Below are 15,636 nucleotides of genomic sequence, written 5' to 3'. Positions count from 1 at the left end.
GAAGTGTGGTCATTAGCGGGACCAAAGCGTGGAGCCACATGGCACTTCAAGCCACGTGTGGACATCACAGAGATGCATGAGATACGAGGGTCTGTCGAAGCTCGACGCCACTAGCGCATTACCATCTGCGATATGCGACTGGCAGCTGGCTGACTAGTCGCGAATTCCTGAGGCCATATACAGGCCTACAGGTGAAGGCTATAGCTGACGAGCACGATTGGCCACAACACCTACTCGCCATAGCGCTCTTCCCTCACTAACACGACAATGCAATGACATAATCTAGTTCTAGGCAGTGGCAGACACGTCCGAGCCAACCCTGTATCCAGCTGTAGCGGCTTCCCACAGCCCCTTACAGTCGACATTCGCGCCGAGCTTGGCACACATAAGGAACGCGCCGCTGAGCTTGCGGTTGAGGGAGTACGTGGGCGCGGGCGGCGGCGTGAGACGGTGCTGGAGCATGACGGGGATGAGGGCGCGCACCTTATCCGTGATGGTCTGGTTGGCGAACGCATACTTCCCGTCGTGCTGGAAGGGCGAGGCGAGCGCGGCCATGCTGTCGAGGTGCGCGTTGACCATGAGCTCGTTCTCCTCGCCCGTGAGGTATCCGAGGCTCTCGCTTTCCGCCTTCATCGCGCCGCGGTCCCCGTCCAACGCGGCTTGGAGCAGGCGGTACCACCCGTCCATGAACTCTTTGGTGTATGCGCGCGAGGCGCCAAAGTCGATGAGCTGGATGCGGCCCGAGGGCGCGTCGAAGAGGAAGTTGGCCCAGTTCGGGTCTGTCTGCATGAAGCGGAAGACGAAGAGCTCTTGCAGGCACAAACGGAGGATGTTGGAGCCAATCAGGTCGCGCTGCGCCTGGCTCATGCCCTTCATCTTCGAGAGCGGGCGGCCGGACATCCACTCGGTCGTGAGGACCTTGGAGGTCGTCGCGTGCTCGAAGACACGCGGGACGTCGAACACCGCATCGCCGGAGAGGAGGGTGTGGAAGCGCGTGCCGGCCGCGCCCTCGCGCACGTAGTCGCACTCGTCCTCCAACTCGCGCTTGGCAACCGCCATTGTGTTTTGGAGATACAGGCCTTTGGGGAGAACAGCGGAGCCGCGGAGCAGCAGGGAGACGTTGGCGAGGTCGCTCTCGATCGAGCCTGCGACGCCGGGGAATTGGACCTTGACGGCGACGGGCGTGCCGTCGGCCAGCACAGCGCGGTGGACCTGACCGATACTCGCGGCAGCGACGGGGACGCGGTCAAACGCCTTGAACAGACTCTCCCACTCGGCGCCGAGCTCGGTCCGCATCACCTTCTCCATCTGCCACTCGGGCATGTAGTTCGCGTGGTCCTGCACCTGCTGCAGCACACGCTCAATCTCGGGCGGCAGCATCGTGTTGTCCTGAATTGACATAAACTGGCCGAGCTTGAGCGCAGCGCCACGCATACGACCGAGGGTCGCAACGAGTCGACGCACGTTGGCGTCGCTCATGAATACACTACCGGTTCCGCTGCCGCCGGCAGTGCGTCGGATCGTCTCAGTCGCGGCGCCAAGACCGAGGGAGAGGCCAAGGGAGCCGTAGTGAAACAACCGGCCGAGACGGGAGGCTGGAACAGTCGAGGAGCGCAGGGCAACGCGCTCCTCGTCGGGGTCGCGGTTGATCTGGGGAAGTAGGGACGAGGGGTCGGCCTCGGTGGCCTCGAGGTCGATGCCGAGGCCGGAGGAAGCAGGCGAGAGAGGCGGCGTGGCAACGTCTACCGGCTTCGGTTCCGCGGCCTTGGCCACAGCGACAGCCTCAGCGGCCTGGTCAACGGCGTCGACGGGCGAGGTCGGGCGCGTCGCGGCGGGCGTGGACAACCCACCGATCGACTCGGTCTTGCGTACCTTCTCAACGTCGAGGGGGTCGCCCATACTGAATCGCGTTGCGGCGGTGAGGTCATGTGGGCTACGCCCGGCATCCTGCTCACTGCCGACAAAGACGGGCTTGAACTCGGGCGGGGAGTACTTGACACGCTTGCGTGCCAGCATTTCGTGGTCCGTCGGATCGCCAAACGACCACTTGGTGCCGGCCATAAGGTCGTGCGGGTCATTGTCCTCCTTCTGGACGGTCTTGACGCTGCGCGGAGTGTCGAGTGGATCGGAGAGGCTGAACTTGGTGGCAGCAGTGAGATCATGCGGGTCGCGGCCGGGGGCCTCGCCGCCGACGAATACTGGCTTGAACTCTGGCGGACAATACTTCTTCTTGCGCGCAAGCATCTCATGGTCCGTCGGATCGCCGAAGGACCAGCGCGTCGCGGCCATGAGGTCGTGCGGGTCATTATCCTCCCGCATAAGGGTCTGAACGTTGCGCGCGCCGTCCAATGGGTCGCTCAAGCTGAACTTGGTCGCGGCCGTCAGGTCATGGGGACCGCGCTTAGCCTCGGCGCCCACGAAGACTGGCTTGAACTCTGGTGGGGAATACTTCTTGCGAGCCAGCATCTCGTGGTCGGTCGGGTCGCCGAATGACCAGCGCGTCGCGGCCATAAGGTCATGTGGGTCGTTGTCCTCAGCTGCGGCACGCTCGACCTGCGCCTGCGTCTTGGCAGGGGACTTGGGCTTGTACGACGGACCCGGGCGGTCGAGGGGATCGCTCATGCTCCATGCATGCAGGTCGGAGGTGGGAGTGTTGGCGCCCACGTACACAGGCTTGAACTCGGGAGGTGTGTACTTGGCGCGCTTGCGGGCGAGCATCTCGTGGTCGGTCGGGTCGCCAAAGCTCCACTTAGTACCGGCCATGAGGTCGTGCGGGTCGTCGTCCTCAGCCTTGCCAAGACGGCTCTGGAGGTACTTGAAACGTTTTGGGTCGGCGTCGAGGGGATCACTGAGCGACCATGGCGTGGCAGCGCTCATGTCGTGGGGGTCGTTGTCCTCGTCGTTGAGGTGGCGGAAGCGGGGAACAGCCGACTGGAGGTCAAGAGGGTCGCTAAGGCTCCAGGGAGTCGCGGCACTTAGATCATGCGGGTCGTTGTCCTCGCCTTTCATGAACACAGGCTTAAACGGAGGTGGAGTGTACTTCTTGCGCGCGAGCATCTCGTGGTCCGTCGGGTCGCCAAAGGACCAGCGCGTCGCAGCCATCAGATCGTGCGGGTCGTTGTCCTCAACGGGGACTCGGCGCTGGGCGAAATCAAGGGGATCGGAGAGGGAGAACGCGGCGAGGTCGTGCGGGTCGTTGTCCTCGGTCTCGGCGACGAAACGACCCTCGCTACCACCATACAGCGTCGCGCCAGGAAGCGGAACGGAGTGCGATGCGATGGGGAGCACAGGCGCGTCAGCGGGCAGCGGCTGGCGGCGCGCATAGTCAGGCTCGCGGACGGGGCGGCGGCGCCAGCTCGGGGCGGGGTACATTTCCGGAGTGACCTGCACGCCGGAGTTGGCAGCGGGAGATGCAGCGAGGTTCTGGGCGTTGGCCGAGGTGGAGAAGGATGCGGCGGAGGGGGAAGGGGACTGGGTATCATCGATCGAGGCACGGCGCGCGACAGCTGCTGGGCCAGCGGCTGCGGCGGCGTCTTCTGCCTGGATGACGGCTGCACGAGCAAATACGCGCGCGGCGGCGGTCATGAGCACCGGACGTCTGGGACGGGGGGGCATAGGTGGGGAGGGAGTGTAGCGGAAAAGCTTCTGCGTGCGACGCATGGTGGCTGTATATCTGTGAGAGAGGGTGAGCGGGGGTGAGCGGGGTGAACAGTGCGTCGACGGAGTTGTCGGTGAATCGGATGCCGAGGAGAGATTGTTGGACGCTGTGGGGTCTCCAAGCCAGCTCTTGGGCCGGCTCGGAGCTCGGCGTGGTGCAGCATTGGCTGGCCAATCTGCCGGAATTGTCCGGACACGTGACATCCACGCGAGCAGCGAGATGGGTGACGGGAGCGGGCGGAGTCGGCTGCTGGCTGCTGGCTGCTGGATGAGGCGTGGCGTGGGGTGAGCCGTGGGTCAGCGGAGGGCGCCGAGGGGCCAAGGGATCTCGAGCAGCGCGCTTGAAAGAACAATAAGAGAGGAACGGGACCGCACGTGAGCCGCACGCACAAACAACAATAACCAGCCCATGCACAACCTCTTTGTTCGTACGAGACACGGCGAGCACGCCCTCCTGGATGACCAAATGGGCATCGAGATGATGGACATTGAGGCCGCGTGGACGCCGGGGTTGTGCGGGGTGGAAATTGGATTTGGGTGACGATTACGATGACGGACAAAGAAAGGGTCACCTGCTCAACTCGGTTCAAGCCACCTTCCTTGCTCCTCGTTCTACTACTTAAGCCATATAGTAGCTCCCCTCATCCACCGTGCCTCTCTTCCTCTCGCTCTCTCTCTCTCTCTTTCTCTGTCTTCTTCTACCCACTCTCCCTCTCATTCATTTTCATTCACCATGTCACTGAGGACAGCTGCTCTCCGCGCAACACGCCCAGCGACACATGCCATCCGTCGCCGGGCACCCTTCGGTGAGCTTGCTTGACGCGTGCCAGCCAGCTTCATCAACGCACGCACTGACGTCACAGCCGCGCGCGCGTACTCTACCGCTCCCCAGCAGAGCAGCGCTTCGCTGGCCAGGATGGCCGCCGGAGGTGTCGCAGCTGGCTTTACCGCTGCCCTCCTGTACAACTACTTCAACGCCGGTGTGAGCACTGCTCACGCCGATGGCGCTGCAATTCCCGAGAACCCCGACACATCGGGCAACGGCTGGCAGCCAATTCACGCGCTCGAGGTGGACGACCCCAAGGTGTGTGCGGGCTACCGCCAAGTCGGCGTGCTGCGGCACGTGTATGGCGCGCCTGCCGAGCAACACGAAGAGGAAGACGGCGAAGCATACCGCGACCTGGGCGTGGGCCTTTTGCTCGGCTTTGGCCTGCTGCTCCGTGTGTTCAGCGCTGCTTTTTAGGGGCGAGCTAACTCCAGAACCCCATGCGCATTCGCATGGCCACCTGGGTCACGAATCTGCAGGATCACATCGTCAAGACGCTCGAGTCTATCGAGGCCCAGGCGCCCCCGGACGGCGAGCATGCGCCTGCCACATTCCTGCGCGATCACTGGATTCGGCCCACCGGCGGTGAGGGTAGCTCATGCGTCATGGCCGGCGGCCGCGTGTTCGAGAAGGCGGGCGTGAACGTTTCCGTTGTCGAGGGGCGCATGCCCCGCGGCGGCCAGGAGCAGATGCGCGCCGACCACTCGAGCATCACACCTTCCGACACCCCCCTGCCCTACTTTGCCACGGGCCTGTCTATTGTCATTCACCCGCGTTCGCCCCATGTGCCTACTGTCCATCTCAACTACCGCTACTTCGAGCTGTGTGACGACAAGACCGGCGAGCCCGTCGCGTGGTGGTTCGGCGGCGGCTCCGACCTGACCCCCAACTACCTGTATCCCGAGGACGCCGAGCTGTTCCACGACACGCTCAAGGCCGCCTGCGACAAGCACAACCCCAAGTACTACCCGACCTACAAGGAGTGGTGCGACAAGTACTTTTATCTCCCGCACCGCGGCGAGACGCGTGGCGTCGGCGGCGTCTTCTTTGACGACCTCACCACCAGCAGCGACATTCACGGCTCCAAGAACCCCTCGCGCGAGGAGATCTTTGAGTTTGTCAAGTCGTGCTCATCCGCGTTCCTCCCCGCCTACGTCCCTATCGTCCAGCGCCGCATGGGCAAGGCCTGGACTGAGCACGAGCGTCGCTGGCAGCTCCTCCGCCGCGGACGCTACGTTGAGTTCAACCTGCTTTACGACCGCGGCACCAAGTTCGGCCTCAACATTCCTGGTGCCCGCGTTGAGTCTATCCTCATGTCTCTTCCCGAGTACGCCCGCTGGGAGTACTGCACACCAGTCGGCACTGAGGAGGGCTCGCGCGAGAAGGCACTCCAGGACGTCCTCAAGAAGCCCCGGGAGTGGGCCACCAAGTAGAACGACGGCGGACGAGGGGGGCATGTTGTCACAGCATCAGCAGCAAAACAATCAAAATCTGTCGGTAGCAGAGATCGTTAGATCGTCGTCTTGTGAATACTCGCATCATAATGCATCACACCACTGCATGAAACTCATACAACATACAAGGCAGGCAAGAAGGAACGAACAATGTCATGTTAAGAACCGAAGAGAAACTCAGACCTGGGCCGGCGGTGTAGGTAGTCTAACCGACCGCCGGGAGGGTGTCGGTGCCAAGGCCAGAGCAGGTGTTGGAGGCGCCTTGGACGGTGTGGCGGCGGTAAACCTATGTGGTCCTGGCGTCTTGGATGGCGTCGCTCTCACTGTTCCCAGCTGTGTAGATGGGTTCAATGGGCGCTTGGCCACTGCCTGCGTCCGCAAGTCCTTGTTGTCGATGGCGATACTCTTTGTGCACTGCCGTCAGCTCCAGTCGTCCTAAGAACTCACGTTGTTCGTCTTGTAGATGCCCACAAGGCGGTGCGCGAGCTCGAACATGTCATTACGCAGCGAGATGACGATGAACTGCGCAGCCTGCGTCTTCGACTGGATGTAGTTGGCCACAATAGACACGTTCTTGAAGTCGAGTGCGGCGTCAATCTCGTCCATAAAGTACAGCGGGGTCGGCTTGAAGACGTGCAGCGCAAAGACGAGTGCGAGTGAGGCGAGCGTCTTCTCGCCGCCGGAGAGGTTGGCGATAGGTCGCCAGCTCTTCTTCGGAGGCATGATGGACAGCACGACACCTTCAGAGAACGGGTCCATCGTGTCGACCAACTCGATCTCGGCGTTGCCGCCCATCGTGATCATCTATTGTTAGACAAGACTCTACGTGGGATATCTCACCTGGTACATCTCCTTCAGCTTGGCGCTGATGGCCGAGAAGCCGGCCATGAACTCCTCGAGGCGCACCTTGCGCAAATCGTCATAGCGCTGCTTGGCGGCGTCCCGCTGCGAAGTGACCGTCTCCATGTCACGCGCACGGTCGAGGAACTCAGCCTCGCGCCGGCGGTATTCGTGCAGGACGTTGAGGTTAGGTTTAGCCTTGGCAATCTCCTCTGCGGGAGTCAGCTCGGGACGCGAACAAACTCACCCTCGAGAACGGAAATCTCGCCGTTGAGAACATCCTTATTCACAGCACGCAGCTCATCGGGGCTGTACTCGACGAGGTCCAAGGTTTCGTTGCGTCGCTTAGACTTCTTGGAACGGGGCGCGTCACCCTCGCCTTCGCCATCCTCAGCCTCCTCCTGCTCGTCTTCCTGAGCCTTCTCCTTGCCCTCATTGTCGCCCTCCCTATCTTCATCCTCGTCTTCCTCGTCCTCCTCGCTGTGTTGTCAGTTATATCCACATCGTAACCCACTCGATGTACGCCAGCTCGAGCTCTTCGTGCCGCTTGTGCCAGTGCTTGTATTTGTCCTTCGAGTCCTTCTGCGCCCGCATATTGTCGTCAATCTTCTGCTTCAGGTCCATCTCGATCTTCCTGAATGCATTGATCTCGGTGGAGGCCTCGTCGAGCTTGGCCTTGGACTCGGCCAGCTGCTCCTTAACGTCGACACTGCTGTCCTGTGCCGCTTCCACGGACTGGTGGAGGGTCGCGAGATCGTCAGTGATGGCTTTGAGGTCGTCCTCGACGCTCGTAAGCTCAGCATCAACTTCCTCGATCTTGGTGGTATTTGCCGCGATCGCACGCTGAAGCTTCTCAACGTCGTGCTGTGCCTTGGCCTGTCCGACCTCAGCCTTAGTGATTGCGTCGTTTGCCAGGTCCAGCAAGCCTTTAGTGGTCATGAACTTGGACTGGATAGCGCGAAGCTTGACACCGCCCACCTCGAGAATCTTGTTCTGCAGCTCTTTGATCTCGTTGTTGATCCCTGACGACTTCTCGCGCAGCTTATCGGCGTCCTTGGTAAGCGCGGCGATCTCGGCATCGAGCTGCTTGATTCGCTTCTCGTCGGCAGCGTCCGGCTTGTTTTGCGACGCGACTTCCGAGAGGCGCTTCTCAGCCTCGGCGAGGCGCTTTGAGCAAGTATGAATGTCGAGCTCGACCTTCTCCATTTCCATCTCGATGTCAGGAATGCGCTTGCGCAGCTGCTGAACCTCCTGCTCTACGGCTCGTCGATCGTTCTGGAACGCGTTAAGCTCCTGCTGCAAGGTAGCTCGCTCGCTCTCGTATTGCGCGACAACCTCGGGCGCCACCTTGTCAGCCTTGAACTTGGAGCTCATGCCACCGCGCGCGACGCGGTTGCCACCGCCTGACATTGTTCCGGAAGGGTCGATAAGCTGGCCTGCAAGTGTGACAACGCGCCAACGCTTGGCACCATAGCCGATGCGCTGGGCTTGTGCAAGGTCCTGCGCAACGAGGGTATTCGTGAGACCCTTGTAGAAGGCAGGCGCGAAGCGCGGGTCCTTTGGCTTGATGAGGTCGAAAAGGCGAGGTACGTTCTCGGGAGTCTGAATCGGAGTGAGATCGCGAGGAGGGAGCTTCTCGAGGATGAGGATCGAAGCGCGTCCAATATTGTTCTTGCGCAGGTGCTCAATGCATGCCTGGCCTTGCTCGACTGTGTCAACCACGAGGTTATTGAGGGCGCCGCAGGCTGTGGTCACCGCAACGTCGTACTTGTCGTCAATGACGCCGAGATCGCCTAGGCGGCCATGGAAGCCTTTGATGCGTCCCTGCGCCTTGAGCTTGTTGAGACTTGACAGAACGGCATTTTCCGATTTATCCGCAGCAAGCGAGGCGCGAGCCTCGTCGGCCTTGTGTGTGGCTGCCGAGAGTTTGCTGCGCAAATCGTCAAGCTGCGCGCCCATGCCCTGCAACTTGGCCTCAGCGTCGGCGAGCTCTTGCTTGGCTGCGACAGCCTCCTTCTTGAGACGCTTGTATTCGCCGCGTTTAGCCTGGTCGCCCTCCTTGATAGCCTGAATGTTCTGCTCCGCCTCTTCTAGGGCGGTCTGGGCGGAGGTGGCCTTCTGTGCGAGCAAGTCTCGCTCAGATTGCGCGACGTCGATGGCTGACTGCTTCTCACTGATCTTGGCAGTCCACGGCTCGAGCTCGCGCTGCTTGGCTTCGATTTTAGTGGTGAACTGGTCGGTCTTGTCCTTCAGACTGTCGCGGACCTCTTCCAGCTCCTTCTCCTCGGCCTCAAGCTTGCGCTCCAACTCAATAACCTTGGTGCGGTTGGTCTCAATAGCGCCGCTGCAGTTCTGGATTGTCGCCATCGCCTCAGACTTGGCATGCCCGTCATCGGAGATCGACTTCTTTAGCTTCTTCTGCTTGGAGACGAGATGCTTGCGCTTTTCCTGGAAGCCCACCTCCTCCTTTTCGAGCTTCTTGGCGTCTTTAATAAGTGCGTCGCACGCCTTCTTCACTGTCTCCCAGCTGGCCGCCTTGTCGTTGTACTCCTGCTGGAGGTGCTCGATCTGAGCGAGAAGATCACCATTCCGCTCCTGTTCTCCTGTGAGCTGGGCGTTGAGGCCGTCGATCGCCTTGGTTGTGATCTCAATGTTGTTCTGCAGCGTGTACATGTGGTACTGCCACAGAAGAGACTTCTTGCGCGTAAGCTCGTTGGTGTCGCGGAGGTAGTCTTCGGCCTCGCGCTTCTTGTCCTGCCGTCAGTCAACCCCAGCCCTCCGACTCACCTCAAGGGATGCCTTCTCTCGCTCGACAACGCGAAGACGGTTCATCTTCTCGCTCCGCTCCTCATTGAGACCTTCAACCTGCTCGGACGCGTCCTCGATCGGCTGCTTGTACTTTGTCGTGCCGATGATGTCCTCAAGGTACTCGAGCAAACCGTCCTCGTGCTCGTTCTGGGCCTTGGGCTTCATGAGAGCGATTGACTCAACCTCACCCTGCAAGATGAGGAAGCGGTTGTGGTCGAGGTCGATGCCCTTGCTCTTGAGGAGTGTGACTACCTCTTCGCGGCGCTTGTTGACGCCGTTGATCGTATATTTGGAGCTGTTATCCTTGAAGGCAGTGCGAGTGACAATAATGTCTGTCTTGGGCACGAGGAGGAAGTCGTCGACGCCAGGCTGATGTCAGCTGCATCTCCCAGTTGTAGCTCACCAGATCCACAATCTCGCGGAAGTGTACCTCGACGGAGCAAGCCGTGATGTTCTCGTGCCCCGCTGAGTTGTGGATGAGCTCACTCAGCTTGCCCTGACGCATCTTGGTTGCACGGAAACCAAAGACAAACAACAGCGCGTCGATGGTGTTGCTCTTCCCCGAACCGTTGGGTCCAACGATAGCTGAGAAGGATTTGTGGAAGGGGCCAATCTCTTGGCGACCGCCGTAAGACTTGAAGTTGTTGAGCACGAGCTTGTGGATAGTCAAGCGCGGCTTGGGACCGGCCGGCGGAGCAGCTGCTGGAGTAGGCATCACGCTCACGCGCGGAGGAACAGTGCGGCCGGGCGTCTTGGGCGGGAGCACGCTGGCGGGGATGTCTGGCGACGACTCTGGCGACGCTGCATTGAGCGTGCGTACCTGTGCCTTCGGGGTTGACGGCTCGTCTTTGGCAGGCGAATGGCGCGATCCAACAGCAGTGGCAAAGTCTTCTTCGTCCGACATGGTGCTGGACTTGGTGGGCAGGCGGGGCTTAACATCGGTCTCAGTCTCGACGGGCGCAGTCGGGCGTGGCGTCTCTCCATCCGACTCATCAGAGTCAGACACGACACGCCTTCCCTTCCGCGTCGGAGGTTTGGCATTGGGCCGAGCCGTCGGCGCGGACTCCTCGAGACGCGCGGGTGCAAGCGGAACTGAGGGCTTGCGTACGCCGCGCTTGGACGCCTCCTTGGGCGTGGGCTCCGCATCAGACTCGTCGTGGAGCTTGGGAGCAGGCGTAGCCGTGCTCCGCGTGCTGCTCCGAGGCGTAGGCGCAATCACGCGCTTAGCTTGCTTGAGCTTTACCGATCCTTCCTCGCCGTCATCTTCATCACTCTCCTCATCATCTTCGCCGGCGTCATCATCCTCGTCTTCATCGTCGTCCTCCTCGCTCTCCTCACTCTCGTCGCTCTCGCTCTCGGGTGGCGTCGTAGGCTCCTTCCGCGTAGTCCTTCGCGAAGCAGGAGCGCGGGAAGCCTGGGGCGCCGGCTTAGGCGCTGCAGCTCTCCTTGGCGCCGGCTTACGCTCCTCTTCGGATTCAGGTGCGATGCTGGAACGCGTAGTTCGGGCAGTGCGGCGGTTAGATGTCGATGATGATGTAGAAGTGGTGGAGGGAGGAGGAGGAGGGGCAGCACTGGCGCTGGAGCGCGTCGAGCGCCGTGGTGGCATGGTGGGTGGGTGTTGGAAGGGAGATCAAAACAGGGGACAATCTCGACTGATCTTGAAGTGGCCCTGGCTGATTGTTGTTGTTTTGTTTTGGAGCAGCGCTGCCCCCAGGCCTGAAGGAAGGCGCGTCCACCCGGAAGTAACGGAGTTAGATCATGTGGCACCTGCCCCACTCTTTATAAATCCACGTTTCATTCTGCACTCCAGACATGCTGGCATGCTGGCAGCCGGTAGGCGCAAACATCTGATGCATCGCGAGCATCGCGTCGCGAGTACCTACGATGAGTTTGTGAACAGGCGTTTGTCCGTTGTACTCAGTACGATCAATGCAGCTGCGAAGCGGCGCTATTCAAACGGTCCAAGGGCGTCACCGATCGCCATGACGCGCTCCAAACGCAGGCGACGACTGTGGACTGCTCTGCAGCACGAGGGATGACGGCTAGCGTCACAAGGGCAAACAGAGTTAGCTCGTAATGCGTTAATGCAGAACATGCAGAGGACAGAGTTTAGTGACACCTACCTGTGCACGTACAGTACGTACCTCGGCGCCTCCACTGCAGCAAGTGCCACGCCACGGAGGGCTTACTGCACGGAATGAGTGAGAAGGGCGGGGGTATATTGAAAGCGGGATCAAAATATATTGAGGAACTGCAGGCCCCCCTGTCTGTTCACCCATCACCACCCAGCACCCAGGTACCCCCTTCCCTCCCAGCACCCAGGTACCCCCTTCCCTCCCACCCCCTGCTCACTATCTCGTCGCCGCCGGCACCCCCCTCTTAGCCACCGTCCTCCCTCCCCCCTTCATCCATCTCACCCTCATCACTGCCAACGACAACAGCTTCTCTGTCACGGCTAGTCGACCTCACATTCTCCTCCCTTCTCTCCTATCCCCTCGCCCTTCTCTCGTTCCACGCCACAATCTATCACGGGCCATTTGGACATTCAAGCTCGACCCACGCAGTTTGGCCCACACAAGTTCCAGATCTATCTTTCAGCTCCAAATCTCGCCACGCCCCCTTGACTTTCCCTCCAAACAGCCATGTCGTCTTGGACTCCCGCCCAGGATGGGCTTCAAGAGGTCCTCGGCATGCTCCGCGACTCTGCTAGTTCAGACCCCAACGTTCAGAAACATGTCGCCACGGTGCGTAATCTCCCCCAGTCGCACCTGTACCCATGCTGATATTGTCCTTCGATGCCTACCGCGACCGTCGCCACTCCTGTTTACTTGCCACCAACAGCGCCTCAAAGAGTTGAGATTCATCCCAAATTTCCTCGCCTACCTCGCGCACATCCTCGTCTTCGCCACCGGCGAGGCCGGCACGCACCGCGCAGTTGCGGGTCTAGTGCTCAAGAACGCTCTTATTGAGCGGAGTGGCCAGCCCGTCACGGATGGTGATGCGCAAGCGATGGAGTATGTCAAGCAGGCGTCCCTTGCTGGTCTGCAGGAGGCGGACAAGATGATACGCCACACCTCTGGAAGTGTCGTCATGGCCATTCTCTACACCGAGAACACTGGCGCTTGGCCACAAGCGCTCGATGTCCTCACAAAGGGCCTGAGCTCGCAGGACGAAAACCTCGTCGAGGTAAGCCGCACACCGTGTGGAGATGCAACGGCGCTGATATTGTAGGGTGTCCTCAACACGTTCCAGAAGGTTGCCGAGGACTGCCCTCAGCGTCTCGACATTACTATCCAGGGGACCAACTTGTTTGAACACCTCGTCCCCCAGTTCATCCAGTTTACTGGCCACTCGGACCCCCGTAACCGTCTTTATGCGCTCGAGACGCTCCAGTGCCTCATCGCGTTGCGCACGCCCGCCCTCATGGCCCAGCTCGAGAGCTACCTCCAGGCCCTTTTTGCTCGCGCCTCTGATGAGTCTGCCGACGTTCGCCGCACCGTTTGTGCTGCCCTTGGCCTCATTCTTGCCAGCCGCCCGGACAAGCTTGTGCCACAGATGAAGAACGTTGTCGACTACATCGCCTACTGCACCAAGGACGACAACGAGGCGGTCGCGCTCGAGGCGTGCGAATTCTGGCTCACGTTCGCCGAGGACCCCTCCCTCAAGTCACAGATGCAGCCGTACCTCGACAAGATCGTTCCTCTTCTCTTGGAGGGCATGGTCTACTCCGAGGTTGACCTCCTCTACCTTGACAATGATGAGGATGACGAGGCCGTCCCGGACAAGGAGACCGACATTAAGCCTCACCTCTACAGCGGCAAAGCTCACGGCGTTGGCGAGTCCAATGACACGTCGTCGGCGCAGAAGGGTGGCCAGTCGCGCGAGGCTGCTGAGCAGGCCTTTGACGATGATGATGATGATGACGATGACTATTATGACGATGATGACGACGACGCCTCTGCGGAGTGGAACATCCGCAAGTGCTCGGCCGCCGCGCTCGATGTCATGGCCGTCTCGTTCCGTGGCGAGTTGCTCAACATCCTTCTCCCCTACCTCAAGGAGCGGCTATTCAACGAGGACTGGACCTACCGCGAGAGTGGTATCCTTGCTCTGGGTGCTATTGCCGAGGGCTGCATCGAGGGTCTTGAGCCTCACCTCCCCCAGCTCGTCCCTTGGCTCATCGAGGCGCTCAAGGACCGCAAGGCGCTGGTCCGCTCCATTACTTGCTGGACTCTTGGCCGCTACTCCAGCTGGGTCGTTGCCGTCTCAACCGAAAACAAGCAGACCTTTTTCCTTCCGACCATGGAGGGTCTCCTCCAGATGGTCCTTGACGGCAACAAGCGCGTCCAGGAGGCTGGCTGCAGTGCGTTTGCCACTCTCGAAGAAGAGGCTGGTGGTGAACTCGTGCCTTTCCTCGAACCCATCCTTCGGAACCTCACTTATGCGTTCACCAAGTACCAACAGAAGAACTTGCTCATCCTCTACGACGCCATCGGCACCCTGGCCGACTCGGTCATGAACGCTCTCGGCACTGAGCAGTACATGGAGATTATCATGCCTCCCCTTATCGACAAGTGGATGAAGCTTAGCGACAGCGACCCAGATCTCGTCCCTCTCCTTGAGTGTCTCTCGTCCGTCACCCTCGCTGCTGGCAAGGCGTTTGGCCCGTATGCTGCGCCAGTCTACCAGCGCTGCGTCACCATCATCAGTACCTCGCTCAACCAGTGGAACGCGTACCTCGGCAACCCCAACGACGTGCTTGAGCCGGATCGCACTTTCATTGTCGTTGCGCTTGACCTTCTGTCCGGTCTGGCGCAGGGCCTTTCGGACCAGATGCCTGCCCTTATAGAATCGGCGCAGCCTCCACTACTCTCTCTCATCGCGGCGTGCCTGACTGTGAGTTTACCTGCGCGAAAGTTATTGACAAAAGCACTTCGAGCCTCCAGTTCGCCAGTCGGCACACGCCCTCCTCGGCGACATGGCTATGACTTGCTTCCCCCTCCTCCGCCCCTACGTTCCGGACCTTATGCCGGCGATCATGGATCAGATTATCCCGGAGCCCCAGCAGGACAGCATCAGCGTTTGCAACAACGCCGCCTGGGCAGCCGGTGAGATCGCCATACAGTACCAGGGCGACGCCGCCCCCATTGAACCTTTTGTGGACGACCTCATCAAGCGCCTTATTCCCATCCTTCTCAACCAGAAGTCACCCAAGTCTCTGTCTGAGAATGCTGCAGTCACCATTGGCCGTCTTGGTCTCGTAGCGCCCGACCGTGTCGCCCCGCACCTTGGCACTTTCGCCCAAGCCTGGTGCACAGCGCTTTGGGAGATCAAGGACAACGATGAGAAGGACTCGGCGTTCCGCGGCTTCTGTATGCTTATTGTTAAGAACCCCGCTGGTCTCGAGAACGTGAGTGGCCCTACCTCGTCGCGACTCTCAACTAACGATTCAGAGCTTCATTTGGTTCTGCAACGCTGTGTGCAAGTGGCAGCACCCCTCGCGTGAACTCGACGACATGTTCCGCCAGATTCTGCAAGCCTTCAAGAACCAGCTTGGTGCGCAGTGGGAGCAGCAAACCGCGTCGTTCCCAACCGTGATCCGCGAGCGCCTCCGCGACCGCTACCAGGTATAATGTGCATTGCTCGTGATAGCAACGTTGTCGCCGACGAGGTGATGCTCCGCGGCTCTGCCGTGCGCTTCCCCTTGCTGGCTCTGGTACCCACGCCGAAATACCACCACCTTAGATAGGCATCACGCATCAGATACCCTCCATACATCTTTGTTGGCAACTACGTAGAATCATTACATAGTCGGGCCCCACATCCGACACCCTTTTCTCTCTCAACACTGCATCTCCTCGACCGGCGCGAGGCATTCACAAAAGGGGCCCATCATTCCATAGCATTTCATAGGAAGACATGAGTTATGAGGTTGCGGAACACGAAGTATACAGTTGGTGACGGCGGGCCTCCACTTACCTCCACCATGAAGTCAGTTTGTCCACTCTGTGTTTTCGCAAACTACCCCATCCACCATCCACCATCCACACC

The 15,636-nt window shown here is 60.2% G+C and overlaps 4 protein-coding genes across 4 annotated transcripts; 2 read left to right on the top strand and 2 right to left on the bottom strand.

Moving 5' to 3' along the window:
- Window positions 1-288: 288 nt before the first annotated feature.
- Window positions 289-3,660, bottom strand: COLE_03404 (uncharacterized protein; the record flags this gene model as incomplete). Its single annotated transcript, XM_018422522.2, has 1 exon — window positions 289-3,660. One exon carries the CDS (start codon window positions 3,658-3,660, stop codon window positions 289-291), a length of 3,372 nt encoding a protein of 1,123 aa, XP_018280565.1.
- Window positions 3,661-4,923: 1,263 nt separating this feature from the next.
- COLE_03403 (uncharacterized protein) lies at window positions 4,924-5,916 on the top strand (the record flags this gene model as incomplete). Its single annotated transcript, XM_018425022.2, has 1 exon — window positions 4,924-5,916. One exon carries the CDS (start codon window positions 4,924-4,926, stop codon window positions 5,914-5,916), a length of 993 nt encoding a protein of 330 aa, XP_018280566.1.
- Window positions 5,917-6,372: 456 nt separating this feature from the next.
- COLE_03402 (uncharacterized protein) lies at window positions 6,373-11,191 on the bottom strand (the record flags this gene model as incomplete). The annotated part of the gene is made up of 6 exons (XM_018425947.2): window positions 6,373-6,741; window positions 6,778-6,989; window positions 7,025-7,257; window positions 7,292-9,531; window positions 9,565-9,954; window positions 9,989-11,191. 6 exons carry the CDS (start codon window positions 11,189-11,191, stop codon window positions 6,373-6,375), a joined length of 4,647 nt encoding a protein of 1,548 aa, XP_018280567.1.
- A 1,036-nt stretch (window positions 11,192-12,227) lies between these two features.
- Window positions 12,228-15,218, top strand: COLE_03401 (uncharacterized protein; the record flags this gene model as incomplete). The annotated part of the gene is made up of 5 exons (XM_018422523.2): window positions 12,228-12,329; window positions 12,427-12,771; window positions 12,817-14,481; window positions 14,516-14,995; window positions 15,039-15,218. The coding sequence occupies 5 exons, from the start codon at window positions 12,228-12,230 to the stop codon at window positions 15,216-15,218; spliced, it is 2,772 nt and encodes a 923-aa protein (XP_018280568.1).
- Window positions 15,219-15,636: the final 418 nt, after the last annotated feature.

Source organism: Cutaneotrichosporon oleaginosum (genome assembly GCF_008065305.1).
Source record: "Cutaneotrichosporon oleaginosum strain ATCC 20508 chromosome Unknown ATCC20508_contig03, whole genome shotgun sequence".
Taxonomy (NCBI): Eukaryota; Fungi; Basidiomycota; class Tremellomycetes; order Trichosporonales; family Trichosporonaceae; genus Cutaneotrichosporon; species Cutaneotrichosporon oleaginosum.
Note: the sequence above shows the minus strand (reverse complement) of the source record. Positions and strands in the feature narration are given on the sequence as shown.